Source organism: Siphateles boraxobius, unplaced genomic scaffold (assembly GCF_051911475.1).
Source record: "Siphateles boraxobius isolate OS27281-9 unplaced genomic scaffold, OSU_SipBor_1 130, whole genome shotgun sequence".
NCBI lineage: Eukaryota > Metazoa > Chordata > Actinopteri > Cypriniformes > Leuciscidae > Siphateles > Siphateles boraxobius.
This window is the reverse complement of record NW_027508734.1, coordinates 45679166-45695162: the sequence shown is the minus strand read 5'-3', so window position 1 is coordinate 45695162 and position 15997 is coordinate 45679166. Positions and strand designations below refer to the sequence as shown.

At 36.3% G+C, this 15997-nt stretch overlaps 1 protein-coding gene across 4 annotated transcripts in view; it reads right to left on the bottom strand.

Moving 5' to 3' along the window:
• LOC143737755 (protein phosphatase 3 catalytic subunit alpha) overlaps positions 1 to 15997 on the bottom strand; it is a 253663-nt gene that overhangs the window by 34643 nt on the left and 203023 nt on the right. For all 4 annotated transcript variants that reach the window (XM_077229609.1, XM_077229606.1, XM_077229608.1 and 1 more), the window contains exons 3-7: positions 14192 to 14316; positions 13892 to 14003; positions 13324 to 13469; positions 11681 to 11820; positions 1922 to 1999 (exon numbers count right to left, since the gene is read on the bottom strand). In XM_077229609.1, the coding sequence (XP_077085724.1) occupies positions 1922 to 1999; positions 11681 to 11820; positions 13324 to 13469; positions 13892 to 14003; positions 14192 to 14316 (601 nt within the window). The remainder of the gene's footprint in view (positions 1 to 1921; positions 2000 to 11680; positions 11821 to 13323; positions 13470 to 13891; positions 14004 to 14191; positions 14317 to 15997) is intronic.

Here is a 15997-nt window from a genome sequence, read left to right as displayed (position 1 = left end):
TGAACATGCTGAAAGCTCTAACACTCTGACTCAACAAAATTGGACAGCACGACCAAAGCAAACAGGTCCATTCTCAGCTGGAAAAGCTAGGCTGCTCCCATAATACTGTGCTATATAAGGTCTATTCATAAGATTTACATCAGGTAAAAATACAAACATGTTTTGCTATCGCTGGATGGCAACTTAAAAATGATTCTGTGGGCAATGTAGCGTCTGGACCAGTCACACACTCACAGATTGTTGGTTTTGTCTAGTGAATGGTCCTGCAAACTCACTCTTCCAGCAAGGATCTGTCTAACTTACCCCGAAGCTAACACCACTGGCAGAACTCGGACACTCACAGTGTCCTGTTACATATATGAGACCCCTTTTTACGACCTCAAAGAGTGAATTCCTGAGAGCTGTGACTCTTAATGAATTCTTACTGAGAAGGAGAAATAAACCCTGCTAATCCTATATATCCAATATATATAACCACCTGAGAATGTATAAACATGTATCTAATTTTCCCATCTCATGATTTTCCTTTTATTTTGCTTTTTTCCTTGTAAACTCAAATGGGTTAATGTTTCAGACTGTGCATACAAATATGTGAACCATATTTGGTCTCTATAAACTCCAATCTTCGTTCCCCATTTGTTAATTTACATTACATTTTGCTAACTTTGTGATGCATGGGTATTATAAGAATCTTGAAGATTCTTTTCTTAAACACCCAATGAAATTACAGATTCAAATGTGCTGCCTGAACACAAAGAGTCATAAAATCTCCCTCCAAAGGAACAACTTCTTATTGGCTCACTCACCCCAGAGGGTGTGACATCTTCACCCTTTTAATAATCACTGATCAAGATCAGGGCTCTCTCTCTCTCTCTCTGGACTCTCTTGCTCTCTCTTGTCCTCTTGGCTATCTTGTTCCTTCCTGAGAAGTCCTAATGTGAAGATGATACTGAACTAGAAGTCCCTCAAGGACTCCCAAGCTTGTGCCAGGCTGCGGCCTTGTCTTTCCATTCACCAAAGATCCTCGAACTCCCACTGGTTCTCTCTCATCAAGACAACATTATCAAAGATCAACTGGAGCCTCAACAAATTGCATCAGGACAGTTTAATCCAAATGGGCGAGACATGCAAGTATCAAACTTAGTCTCATTATTTGATACATTAAGTATCCTTACCCCTTTTTAAGAAGGGCGTGTTAGAACTAAACTGATGGTTTGCTCAAGGATGTTGATCTGCTGAACTTCAAACAATGCTATAACTTCTTGCATTCCTGTATTTTGCTTCAGCTCTCTTTCCCTTGGTAAACTGTATGCATGCATGTATGTGTATGTTAGAGTAGTTTAAATGTTTAGTCTAGTTAATAAAATCTTGTTCATGTCACACGTAAAGTTGTCCGTGTCTCAAGCTCATATCTGGAGTCACTAATCATAGATTTTGACTACTTGCTCTTTGTAGTACTTAGTAAGAAAGACATTTCCCATGCCCCGGAAATGTAAAATTCTATTAATTAATTAATAACCAATATTGAGTGTTCACAGGATGAACCAAGTAATTGGTTGTAATTTAGCTACATCAAGTTAACCCGATTAACTGATCCAAATATTCATACTCGATTATAACAAGTTACAATTGATTATTAATATTTCGTAGAGCTAATTCGCTACAGCAATATGCATCAATCTCAGCTTGAATGCCGTGTTGTATTGTGAGAATCACAACACCAACAAGTTAATCTTTCTTTTATAGTCAATGTGTTCATTCAATTATCACAGCAGAGCATAAACTCATTCAGGGGACCATAATTAACCACATCTTATAAAATAACATTTCAAAATGCAATGTTTGCATCTCTCCAGTCTTTCAAACCTAACCAAATGTTACTAAAAACAACCTAAGATGTATGCTTTTGGGCCAGACTTACCCAGCATCCTGTGCTTCATGGGCTCGGATGATAGATAATAAGTTGTTGTGTTGTAGAAAGTCACACACAGCAGGATAACTATAAGAATGAGGAAAGAAAAATGAGTTGTAAAATAAAGCATAAAGGCAAATGGACTTGGCTTCTAGTTTTAGTTCTGGGGTGCAATTTCATTTAATAATGTTCAAGATACTATTGTCGCAGTAAGGAAATTTAAAAGATTGTCAAAGTACTGTATGTGTGTAAAGGATGTAAAAAATGTGCATAAACCCTTGCTATAATTTACCTCCTCCCTCAATGGGCAACAACACTGTTGAATTCTTTTTATTTAAATGTATTTTTATGAATACTGATCATTTAAAGTCGCCCTGTATTGAATAATTGTATCCCTTAATACTCATCTTTGATCACCAAAATGACACATTTAAACATTTTTTCCCTGTGAAAAACATTTCTTCATGCCTTAAAATAACTTGAAATGTAACTACACCCTTGCTTCATTTAGTACACAGACCTATGAATATGCAAATTAGCCCCGCCTCCACTCAATCACATGAGCTCGGACTACCTGATCCACTCAGTCAACTTTAGTTTAGTAAATGCTACACAATGGCAAGTGGAAAATATAGGTTAATTCAGCCATATATGTTTAAACCAGAAACTGATTCAGAAGAAATGGAAGTTATTTACACAGGGTCGTCTGCAAGTCAAAATATCGCTCTCTATAATGTCGGACACATTTTTGCTTGACTACATTATCGAACAGCTAATAATGTGTTGCAACTATTACACAAACCATGTTCTCGTTCGCCATCTCAGTCTGCCTTCTAAAAATTCTAAATGCCATCTTAGAACGTCATTGAAGAAAGGCATATAGCTTATTATAACATTGTAATATGAATAATATACATAATTCCCCTGCTTTATTGCTAAATATACAAGATTTTTCAAATCAACAGAAAAATACCAGGGTAACCTGGCTTCACTTGAGACTCCCCTGCTTTGCAGCTTAAGTTAGCATGATACTGTATGCTAAAGCCCGCCCACATGTTGATGGGATTGGTTACAACATATTTGTTATGTCAACATTAAAAACTTGATTTTAAACCACTATATTTAACAGCAAAAGAGAACTTATTTCAGTATGTGCATGCTCTGTCTGAGAGATGGTTTAAGAGCGCACAAACCTGAAACGTGCACACATAAAGAAGCTGCTCATACAGCTTGTATTGAATTTAGTTCTTTTTGGTGCCTTATTGGGCTTGAACTGTCAAATACCCACACTTATGTGTCAAAAGCCCGTCTTTGTGAGTATCCTAGTAAAAAGTTGTTTATGTCTTAAGTGAACGTAAACAGTTGAGAAAGAAAATGAATGTGTATCAGTATATTAGATAAGTGCATTCATTCTTAGTGACAGTAGCCTACTATTCCTGCTGAAGTTTATCATTAATGTTAATCAAACAACAAAATCTCTCACTGCTCATGACTGAATCACTTTGATAACTTAAGAATAAACGTACACTTAATTTACACAGTGAATACTATGCAGTGTGTTTTGTACATTTGATTTCTTTATACATTGTATATAGTATTTCTTATTTCTTGTGTTTTTCAAGTAGGTTTATTTCATTTGTGTCTTTGTTCGATTTGAATTTTTTTTTGTCCTTTTGCTTGTAATTAGTTTCTTTGTTCTTATTTTATAACTGACTGTTCAATAACTTATCTGGTCTTAACTGGTATTTTTTTAGGGTTAGGGTTAGACTAAGGGTCAAAACTAACTAGAGGGAGATTGGGGATGGAGCAGTAACTGAAGTAAACCTTAGAAGTAGCATAATCAGTAACTTAACTTTAAATAATCACTTGGACATGTACTACACAATCATAGATTATGTGAGTTGATGTCAAATACAAATAAATAATAATCATTTTGAATAAAGTGAACAACTTAAAGGGACAAAAACATTAGATTTTACTTTCAGGACTTTAAATTTAGCACAAAAACAATTTATTTTTCTGTGTTTGTGTGAGTGTTCGTGTTTGTGTTGCGTATACTCAGCATCGGTATCGGCTCTGATACAGCCATTTTTGCCGGGATCGGGTATCGATCAGACGAGGCCGATCCAAATCCGATATTGTGCGTAGGCCTATACTATTCTGTGTTATTGTTAAGCCCCACAAAAGCACCAAAAACATTATAAAACACCATACAGTTTTCGTGCACTATATTACAAGTGTTCTGAAGCCATTATAGTATAATGTGAGATAGAAATTAACATTTAAGTCATTAAATTCAAGATCACGTAAACTTTTCCCTCCGCTGCGGCTGTCAATCATTCTTCATTCAGTGTTCAGCGTCGCGTTCGGTTACGACAGTCAACATGATGAAACTCTCCAAGATGATTCTATGTTACTATTATTATTCTTGATCTGTGAATAAAGCTCTATTGTTTCGCATAAAACAACTTTATCTTGTTGGACTTTATTGCTGTAAAGTTAACTTAATCATGTTTTGGGTCTGTTAGATCACAACTAGAGTAGAGTCCACTTTAATTGTTCTTCACGCGCACAGTACCTAAAATTTAAAACTGTTAAAAGAAAAGGCTCAAACTATTGCATAGATAGATACTGTATAATACACTACACATATGTCTTTCGTTTGTGCTTAGAACTTTTCAATGCGGACTCGACGCGCTGTGACTCCGTGTTGCTTCAAGCGCATCATTCTGCGCTCGGGATGCGCATAAGCGCTTTGAGCCGCACTGTTTTGCAGCCTTTCATATCAATACAGTGACGCAATGAAAGCTTATTAATGGCCTATCTATCATATGTTGCAGCCTCATTAAACAGGTATGCTATACATTTAAAATGTCTCAATTGTATAGTAGCCTATAGCTATATATAAAATAACTTATCTTTTTGATTTTTGTTAACTTGTTTTTCTTTAATGTATTTTACTATACAAAGAGCAATGTGTAACGTTTTACCAGATTTAGTGGTACACTTATTGTCTCTTATTTGTTTTTTTCACTAGATGTTCAGATTTTATACAATTATTGTGGACTTATGATTTTTCTAGACTAAATTTTACTGCTGAATTATCCACTAATCTAGTTTATAAAATCATTTTTGTCTAGATTATGATCATATATTTTTTAGATTTGTTTTTCTTTATAATTAAGTTGTCTGTATTAAGTAGATTGTGTTTAACACACAAAAGAGTCATTATCAGTTCAACACACAGAGAGTTATATAAATTCTACTTAATTTAAAAAAAAAAACTGTGTTGGTATCGGATCAACATCGGTATCGGTCGATACTCAGAATTTTTGGTATCGGATTGATTCTGAAAAAAGTGGTATCGGTGCATCCCTAGTTTGTGTGCTGTATTGCCATGTTGCCATCCACCTATTTTTATGTGGATTTTGGGATATCACATAAATAAATAAAAAACACTGGATAGAAACTGCTAGATGCATTTTAAATATAGGCAGAGACAGTGCATTGTATTCTCCCTGACGAAAAATTAGATTCATTCATTGCTATAGGAGAGGAAGAATTTTCTAAACTCGTTAAATCATCTAAATCGACAACATGTGTGTTACACCCTATACCGACTAAACTACTGAAAGAGATGCTTCAAGAGGTCATAGATCCTGTTCTTAATATCATTAATTCATCTTTGTCATTAGGATATGTACAGTACCAACAACTTTTAAGCTGGCAATGATTAAACCGCTTGTTAAAAAATGCAACTTGATCCTACAGAATTAGTCAATTACAGGCTGATCTCAAATATACGTTTTCTGTCAAAGATACTAGTACAGGCAGTATCTTCACAACTATGTTCCTTTTTAGAAAGAAATGATATCTGTAAGTTTCAATCAGGATTTAGACTGTACCATAGTACTGAGACGTACAATCACAAATGATTTGCTCTAATCATCCGATCGTGGTTGTATCTCTCTATTAGTGGTACTTGATCTTAGTGCTGCATTTGACACTATCGACCACAACATTCTATTAAATAGACTCAAAAATTATGTTGGCATTAGTAGAATAGCACTAGCATGGTTTAAATCATACTTATCTGAACGTTATCAGTTTTTAGCAGTAAATGAAGAGATGTCTTATCGATCAAAAACGAAACTCACCAATTCACAAAATTAATGGAATGCATTGTTGATATAAAAAACTACATGACTAGTAATTTCCTACTTCTTAATTCTGAAAAAACAGAGATTCTAATTATTGGACAAAAAACTGCCACATCATAACCTAGAATACTGTTTAACACTTGATGGCTGCTCTGTCAAGTCCTCATCGTCGTTTAGGAACCTGGGTGTGCTGATTGATACCAATCTTTCATTTGAAAGTCACATGTCTAGTATCTGTAAAACCACATTTTTTCATCTTAAAAATATATCTAAATTACATCATATGCTGCATTATGAAAAATGCATAACAATAAGTTAATGCGTTCATGACATCAAGGCTAGATTATTGTAATGCTATTATGAGTGGTTGCCCTGCATGCTTAAACAAACTACAGCTGGTCTAAAATGCAGCCGCTAGAGTTCTAACCAGAACCAGGAAGAATGACCATATTAGCCCGGCTATGTCAACAATGCATTGGCTCCCTATTAAACATCGTATACATTTTAAAATTGTATACATTGCTGATTAATTACAAAGCACTAAATGGTTTAGCTCCCCAGTACTTGAGCGAGCTCTTAACGCATTATACTCCTTCACGTCTATTGCGATCTCAAAATTCCGCCCAGTTGATAATACCTAGAATATCTAAATCGACTGCTGGCGGTAGATCCTTTTCCTATATAGCACCAAAACTTTGGAACAATCTTCCTAACATTGTCCGGGAATCAGACACAGTCTGTCAGTTCAAATCTAGACTAAAAACACATCTCTTTAGCCTAGCATACACATAACACATTATAGACTTCTATAATTCAATGTTAGGCTGCATAGCTTAGATCAGCCGGAACTGGGAACCCTTCCCATAAATCCTGATGTACTTAGTACATCATAAGAAGGATGGCGTCTCTGCTAATATTAGTCTCTCTGTTTATCCCGAGGTTTACCACAGTCCGCCGGATCCAGGCCGTATCCAGATCTGATGAAGGACCAGCGCCTGGACACGACGACAACGCAGTCCTGAAGTGTCAACTAGTCTCTCCCCTATGAAGGCCTCCTTCCCTTTACAGATAAAACGTTGTCAGAATTATTCCGGTTTGCGTGGCTATGCAGACGTGACAAATTCTGTATTGTAAATTTTTAAGCCAGACAAGTAGTTTGTTGAGGGTTGATTTGTGAAGGACTACACGCCTGCACACATACTCAAACACGCATACCTATCGACTGAACATGTAATGCGCATGAGCGTGCTGTCTGCGTTTCCCGCGGGTTTGCGTTTTTGAGGTTTGCGCAGAGATAACGGATAATCGTTTGCACCTTCGAACCTATTTCAGGGAGTGCATTCTTGAGACACCGGACACTGTTTTATGCGGATGGGCGGCCGGAGCGCGTTAAGGGTTTTTCTGTTAGAATGGTGTCGTGTTAGCAAGTTAATAACAGGTGATCTTCGCAACGGAAGTGAATCAATCAAAACTAACTTTAGCTGGACAATAACTTTGTCCAAGAGCTGTGGTAAAGCCTAAACAATCTGTTATGGTAATTCCTATTATCACTATAAACCTGCTTTGAAACAATCCATACTGTTAAAAGCGTTTTATAAATGAAAGTGACTTGACTAAATTAAATAATTTGCCCACAAAACATATGTGCTCAAATAAGGCGTATACTATTTTTTTTCGGATTAGAAAACATGTCATAAACTATGACGAAAACACATTTAGCACATAAATCCAACAAAAAAACCTTGCATGTCTTTGCCTCAACAGGGGATGTTCTTGGATAACTGGACTCACTGTACTTGGTTGGTTGTAACATTTTTTATTCACTGTTACAACTATCACCACCCCAACTGTTTTAACATGTGGATTTGATCTTGGCAAGAATTTAAAGTATCAAATTAAACTAGAGAAACGGACACTTCTGGTTTTGCAAGTCAAATAATTTGATCTAAAATACAATGATTGCTATGCAAAAAATGATCTTGATCATTTTTTTTACTTTCTTTCCTGAAAATCTGTTTTTTTGGTCATACAATCTACAATGTTCCTCACAGTCACATGTCACTTATCCTGTAAGTTCAAACAATGGTGAATGCATGCTACTCTTGGTTACACTTTATTTTAAGGTGACATAGTTACATTGTGGGCAACACTGTGGCTCAGTGGTTAGTGTTGCAAGAAGGTCCCCAGTTCGAGCCCAGGCTGAGCCAGAAGTCCTTTCTGTGTGGAGTTTGCATGTTCTCTCCGTGTCAGCGTGGGTTTCCTCCGGGTACTCCAGAGACATGGAGGTGAATTGGACAGTCAAAATTGTCAGTGTGTGATTATGTGTGTGAGAGCACTGTGATGGACTGGCCATCTGTCCAGGGTACTTTCCCCTGCCTCTGGCCTAAGAAACTGGGATAGACTCCAGCCCTATGACTAGAAAGGTTGTATAAGGAATAGAGAGAGAGTTACATTGTACTTACTCAAATACGTACTGAGTAATATTAATTAACTACATGTACTTACTATAGAGTTGCGTTTAGGGTTAGTAACTTGTAATTATGCATAATTTACTGTTATTACTATAGTAAGTATATGTAGTAACGTGTAACTACGTCGCCTTAAAATAAAGTGAGTTACACTTTATTTTAAGGTGTCCTTGTTACAGTTTAATTATACATTTAAGTACTGAGTAATATTAATGAACTACATGTACTTACTATAGGGTTAGGAAAATGGGTTGGTTTAGGGTTAGTTGCATGCAATTATGCATAAAATATAGTTATTACTATAGTAACTATACGTAACATCTGTAACAAAGACACTGTAAAATAAAGTGTTAGCCAGCTCTTTTCTGAATTGTCAAACTGACAGTGTTACATCTGACCCTGTGTTAACATGCTCTCCCTATATCGTGATATATATATTGTTTCCTTGAAATAAAATTGTTCAAATCGTGATATAAGGTTTTGGTCATATCGCCCACCCCTAATCTGATCTAATGTAATTTCAGCAGAACTTCATCTGAGCAGTTAACAGGACCTTTCAAACCCATTGCCACTTGTCTTGGTCAATGATATACAGGCCCTTCTCAAAAAATTAGCATATTGTGATAAAGTTCATTATTTTCCATAATGTAATGATAAAAATTAAACTTTCATATATTTTAGATTCATTGCACACCAACTGAAATATTTCAGGTCTTTTATTGTTTTAATACTGATGATTTTGGCATACAGCTCATGAAAACCCAAAATTCCTATCTCAAAAAATTAGCATATCATGAAAAGGGTCTCTAAACTAGCTATTAACCTAATTATCTGAATCAACTAATTAACTCTAAACACCTGCAAAAGATTCCTGAGGCTTTTAAAAACTCCCAGCCTGTTTCATTACTCAAAACCGCAATCATGGGTAAGACTGCCGACCTGACTGCTGTCCAGAAGGCCATCATTGACACCCTCAAGCAAGAGGGTAAGACACAGAAAGAAATTTCTGAACAAATAGGCTGTTCCCAGAGTGCTGTATCAAGGCACCTCAGTGGGAAGTCTGTGGGAAGGAAAATGTGTGGCAAAAAACGCTGCACAACGAGAAGAGGTGACCGGACCCTGAGGAAGATTGTGGAGAAGGACCGATTCCTGACCTTGGGGGACCTGCGGAAGCAGTGGACTGAGTCTGGAGTAGAAACATACAGAGACACCGTGCACAGGCGTGTGCAGGAAATGGGCTACAGGTGCCGCATTCCCCAGGTCAAGCCACTTTTGAGCCAGAAACAGTGGCAGAAGCGCCTGACCTGGACTGTTGCTCAGTGGTCCAAAGTACTTTTTTCGGATGAAAGCAAATTTTGCATGTCATTCGGAAATCAAGGTGCCAGAGTCTGGAGGAAGACTTGGGAGAAGGAAATGCCAATGCCTGAAGTCCAGTGTCAAGTACCCACAGTCAGTGATGGTCTGGGGTTTCCATGTCAGCTGCTGGTGTTGGTCCACTGTGTTTAATCAAGGGCATGGTCAATGCAGCTAGCTATCAGGAGATTTTGGAGCACTTCATGCTTCCATCTGCTAAAAAACTTTATGGAGATGAAGATTTCATTTTTCAGCAGGACCTGGCACCTGCTCACAGTGCCAAAACCACTGGTAAATGGTTTACTGACCATGGTATTACTGTGCTCAATTGGCCTGCCAACTCTCCTGACCTGAACCCCATCGAGAATCTGTGGGATATTGTGAAGAGAAAGTTGAGAGACGCAAGACCCAAAACACTCTGGATGAGCTTAAGGCCGCTATCGAAGCATCCTGGGCCTCCATAACACCTCAGCAGTGCCACAGGCTGATTGCCTTTATGCCACGCCACATTGAAGCAGTCATTTCTGCAAAAGGATTCCCGACCAAGTATTGAGTGCATAACTGAACTTAATTATTTGAAGGTTGACTTTTTTTGTATTAAAAAAACACTTATTTTATTGGTCGGATGAAATATGCTAATTTTTTGAGATGGGAATTTTGGGTTTTCATGAGCTGTACGCCAAAATCATCAGTATTACAACAATAAAAGACCTGAAATATTTCAGTTGGTGTGCAATGAATCTAAAATATATGAAAGTTTAATTTTTATCATGCGCGTTTCATAAGTTGACTTTTCAGTGCGAGTTAAATTTATTTGGCCCATTTTACCTGTAGATAAAACTGGCTAATAGTTATGCACATCTGAATATGAGGTGTTTTTTATGTTAAGCCCTCATCAACATTTACATAACACCTATTAATGATCGTATACAATGTTAATAGTAATTATTAAGATTGATATGGCTTTGAATTGTTAAAATGTGCTTGGAAAAAATATGATCAGAACATAATATGATCAGAATATCACATTGGCAAATAATTATGCAAGCACTGTATATTAATGAATAAACTGCCAATGTAAGCAGACCATCTAAAAAAAAACATATAGGACACATTTTTTTCAAACATTTGTTGTCAGGGTCCAAATCTGAGCTGATGTGTGGACATCAGATGTAAGAATTAAACCAGCTATTCTTCTCTTCATTTACATTTTGCGATCTCTTTTCTATCGCCAACTAAAGGTCACATCAAGCTTCCAAGTCCTATTTACTGTACACCTATTGAAACTATGTAGCCTATTGAAAATCTGACCTCATATCATCTGATCCAAAAACTATTTTTCTATCAACAGAGACAGTGATATTTCCATTAGTCCTTCCGTTGGAGGCGCATGACATCCTCCTTATTGAGGAAAATCCAACACACAACATAAATCATCTTTATTTAACAGTCACTAGAGAATCAAACAATACAGCACCACTGGATAATGGTTCTTACGTCTTATATTAGTGCTCATAGACACATGTATTCCATTTCTATTCTGTGATATGGAGGGTTTCAGAAAGACGTAGAGGCAGGAAATATCTTAATATACCCAATCTTTTTAATCTAACTGGCATGTCAATTCACTAATTTATTTCATTGTGCAATATGCTCACATACTGTAACACACAATACAAATTATTACAATGAATCTCCTGTCTAGGAATGCATAATATTTAATGTTAAAATATATTTTTTTTTTTGTAAAGTGCTTTCTGGTTTCCTCTTTGATGTGCTTTTGGTACCTGTAGAAATAGGAGCAGCCTCTCACTGTGTTGTGTGTGAAATGTTCCTGGGTCTTCTCATTCCCAAAGTCCTCTAGCGGGTCCGACCAAAGCAAGTCACACATTGGTCCATATGCGGGAGGCTCTTTGAATCTGTCTAACTGGAAAAGGTAAATACACTATATACTACAGAGTACTTCCTGGTTAGATTAAGCATCATTATTAACAGAAAAAAACAAATCAGAATAGAATAGATAAAATCTGTATATTGTGGGACCTTTTTTAATTACTGTAAGGCCATATAAGAAAAACATAGCATTTTGCAAGATTAAAGACTCCAAACCCATTTTACCAAAGTTTTATCTGATTTAGGGCCAGATAAACAGGGCAAATTAGTGTGACAAGTGCAATTCCAAAACAGCGCCGATGAGAGGGGAAAGTTCTGCGCATGATCTACTGACATTAGCATCTGGTTTAAGACATGTTTTTTGGGTGGTAAATAATAGCACAAATACCAGTAAATTGTCAAGCACAAACCTTAGTAAATCATCTTGCGTCATGATTAATTTAAATACTCTCCTCCCATAATTTTTGCATCTGAAAGGGAAACTTATATAATAATGATACATAATTGTTCACTGCGTGTCTTTAGTAAATCCTTACAGTAGTTTTTTATTGCCAAAAGAAGGTTTGCGCTGGTGCAAGCTCTTAGTATATCCGGCCCTTATGCTTTAAAGATATACTAAAGCGGTACTGCTGTTGGACTAAGGCTAACATAGTGCCAGTCACTGCCAATGCAAAGTTAATGTTTTTCTACAAGGCTAATATGTCCTTTTTGATAACAGCTTGGGCATCTAATAAAAGATTCCACTGCATATAAACTACATAAGCAGTGAAACAAATTGTTCTAAATAATCCTCAGATTAAAACTAAACTGAATTAAGAGCTCAGTGTAGATGATAAGAACTGAATTTGTTAAGAACTTCCCCCTAATTATCAATGTCTTTGATCACAGTCATGATAGCAGCTGGGCTGTGACTAAATCACTTCATTTTTGTAGTTGCTTTTCTAATAGTCTTTATTTTTTCACTTAGCAAGGGAATTGGGAGGGAAAGGTAAAAATTTTGCTCCAACTGATATAAGTCATATTTAAGAGAAAGAAACAATATAATGGCTTTTTAAATGAGGACATTTAATAGAGAGAAGGACATTGACTTAGGAACTTAGGAAAAATACTTTCGAGAGGTAGGGAGCAGTAACCTGGTCATTTTGAAAGTTTTTTCTCCATAGGAAATAGATTATTGAAATCAGAATTTCTACATTACAGTCAGTGATGAAAAGAACAGATATCAGATTCATCCTTTGTGCTCTGAACTGCAGGACCATGAATATAATGTTTTTTAAAATGGCCTCATTGTGGAAATGAACATGATTAGCACAGTATCTTTTAGCTAGAGACTTATCATGTGTTAAGGTCTAAAATGAGAGTTAATGTTAGAGTCCCTTTTTGGTGAACTAACAAGTAGGAATGTTTTTTTCTTGACGATCACTTTACTTGCACATACAATAACATGTAGCACTCCAAAGCACTGGTGTTAATAGAATAATAAATAAAAGGCTGGTTCGTTAAACAGGGAAATGACACTAGTTTGTTATATACATACTTTCCTGATGTCATCAAGGTTTGTGATTTCAGGTGACAGTCCTCCGTGCACACACAGGAATTGCTGGTTCATGAGCGCTGACAGGGGGAGACAGTCAAAAGCATCCATACATGCGTCATACACCCGCTCCGAATACTTAATTCTACCTGTCAAGAGATGGAGGAACGACACGTTGAGATGGAGGGAAAAGAAAATGACTACACATTAACACACACTCTCACTCTTAGATGGAAAGTCTTAAAAAATCCATCCAAACACTTCTTAAAAAAAAACACCTAAAGCTTTAACATGAAGTGAAGGCTTTTTGGTCCAGTCCAAAAACAATTGATTTTACCTGTGTAAACATTAAGATAAGCAAATAGAATGTCTGAATTCAAATACTGAGCCGGGAAGTGGCTTTACTTCTAACTAGAAATCCAAGAAAATAGATGGTAGTATATTTGGTATATGATGGTAGCTCCCATTTATTTTTCTTAAGGATGACAACTTACTTAACACTTTGACTGTTGCGTTTTGCAATATAAGACTTATGTACTATGGTTATCGATAATGTGGCAGTCATACTTACATTCCTGTTTAAAAGTGAAATACTCAGTTAAATGTCTACATTCGTGGTTCCCACGCAGCAAAAACAGTGTTTTGGGGTAAAGGATTTTTAATGCCCATAGGTACAGCACACACTATGGACACAAAAAAACAAACAAACAAGAGTAAAACAAAATTATTAGATTTAAAAGTACATATACAACTGAAGCGGATAAAATCTGAAAACAATTAGACATATTTGGGTCAATGTTTTTTAATTATTAAAAATTAATAGAATGTATGAAGTGCATTATTTAGTGTTCAGATAATAGCAGTGACTTACTTCAATACTGAAATATCCTCTGTCCACATAATCACCCAGAAAAAGGTATCGTGTGCTGGCTGGAGACCCTCCTACTTCAAAGAGCTTCATCAAGTCAAAGAACTGCCCATGAATGTCTCCACAAACTAGAGGAAACATACACAAACAGTTATTCTCTGTGCATTTCTATCATTATTAGTGTTATTTCATCATCATTATTAGTGCTGTGCTGAGTCTAACACAATTATGTACATATCGTGAAGCATCTGTACGTTAGTACAGTACTTACATTAGCTGACAAAAATATGAATAAAACATTAGTTGATAAAACATAATACAGATTTGTGCACAATACCACTAACACTTACAGTACTGTGCACATTACTAAACATTTTCTTCCCGTGTCAGGACTTAGAACAGCGACAATAGACATCCATCCTGTTTATGAACAACACTGCTGCAGGCTTTTTAAATAAAATGCATCACCTGGCCCCCTGTTGTATGAATAATAAATAAATATGTACTGTGTGGGCTGAAAGACATCTTTGTGTAAAAACATGTGTGCTGGCCCCTGGTAATATATCCAGCAACATAGTTTTGACATCCTAATAGAGCAGTTGGAGAGAGGAGTAAGGCTTGCTGGTGTGAGCTCTGGAAACATAGGAAAAATAAAGTTTAAATCCCCCCTGGGGACCTCACATTGACCACTGCTGCTCTGCCCTAAAGCAAGGCAATAACACTTCATCTCATCCAGCAGTGACTGTGTTTGCGTGCCTTTCCACCCTCCAGACCACTCTCACTATATAAAAAAAACATTTATTTGAGTTTTGAGTTATGTATATTTCCGGTCACAAAATGAGCAAAAAGATCTCGTAATCTGATTCAAACAATAATATAGTTTATGTGATATTTTATTAAAAGCTATGTCATCCCTAACAATATAAAATGCATTATAATGAAAAGTAAATATAAAGTGACATAATCTAGTTTCAATAAGAGTATTACTTTGTCAATTTAAGGTTGACCATTTAAAAATATTTGCCCGGTAGTGATTAACATGCATCACATCCTCTTTGCATCAAAACACTCAGTGGACTGATACATCACACAAGTTTAACCCATACCCATGCCAAGTGAACTAAAAGGAAATGTTTTATATTCTGAGATCAAAAAGGCAACATTTGAAAACAAGATACTTGAGTCAATTTCCAGGTGTTTCTTTAAGATAATATACAGTCTGATTTGTTGGTATTCTTCATTGGCAATCATTTATGCTTACAAAATTACATGTGTGAAATCACCCTCAAGACAATAGCGTGCAACAGCAGCACATCATTGTGACTGACATAACATACTGTCACGGAGAGACACTGATATAATTTCTCCATGGTAACTGAGCAGAAAGCTGGGTTCTGTTACCTTGTCAATTTGGAAAGCAAATGTTATTGAGAAAAATAGAAAACTGTCTTCAGACTTCATACAACCAATCAGTAATTTCACTCTACTTGTCAAAATGTCCATATCAAGTTACTAGATCTCAGTCTCCATCCTCCACAGGCTTTGTGCTATCCTGATTACACTAGGGCCAGTGCTAAAGTCATTTTGTTTACATGTCAATATTAGTCATTCCTTCTTTATTTCTGATTCATAGGAATGTAATTAATTTTATAAAGACCGCTTCCTCAATTATGCTTAATGTAATTTGCTTGAGCATGCAAATTCACAACTCATTCACTAGGGATCTTGAATTTAAAGTATTTCATGCTACTGCAATGAGAGCTGAGAGCTTATTCAGGCGTTTTTGGCAACTCATACAAACAGAGTTAT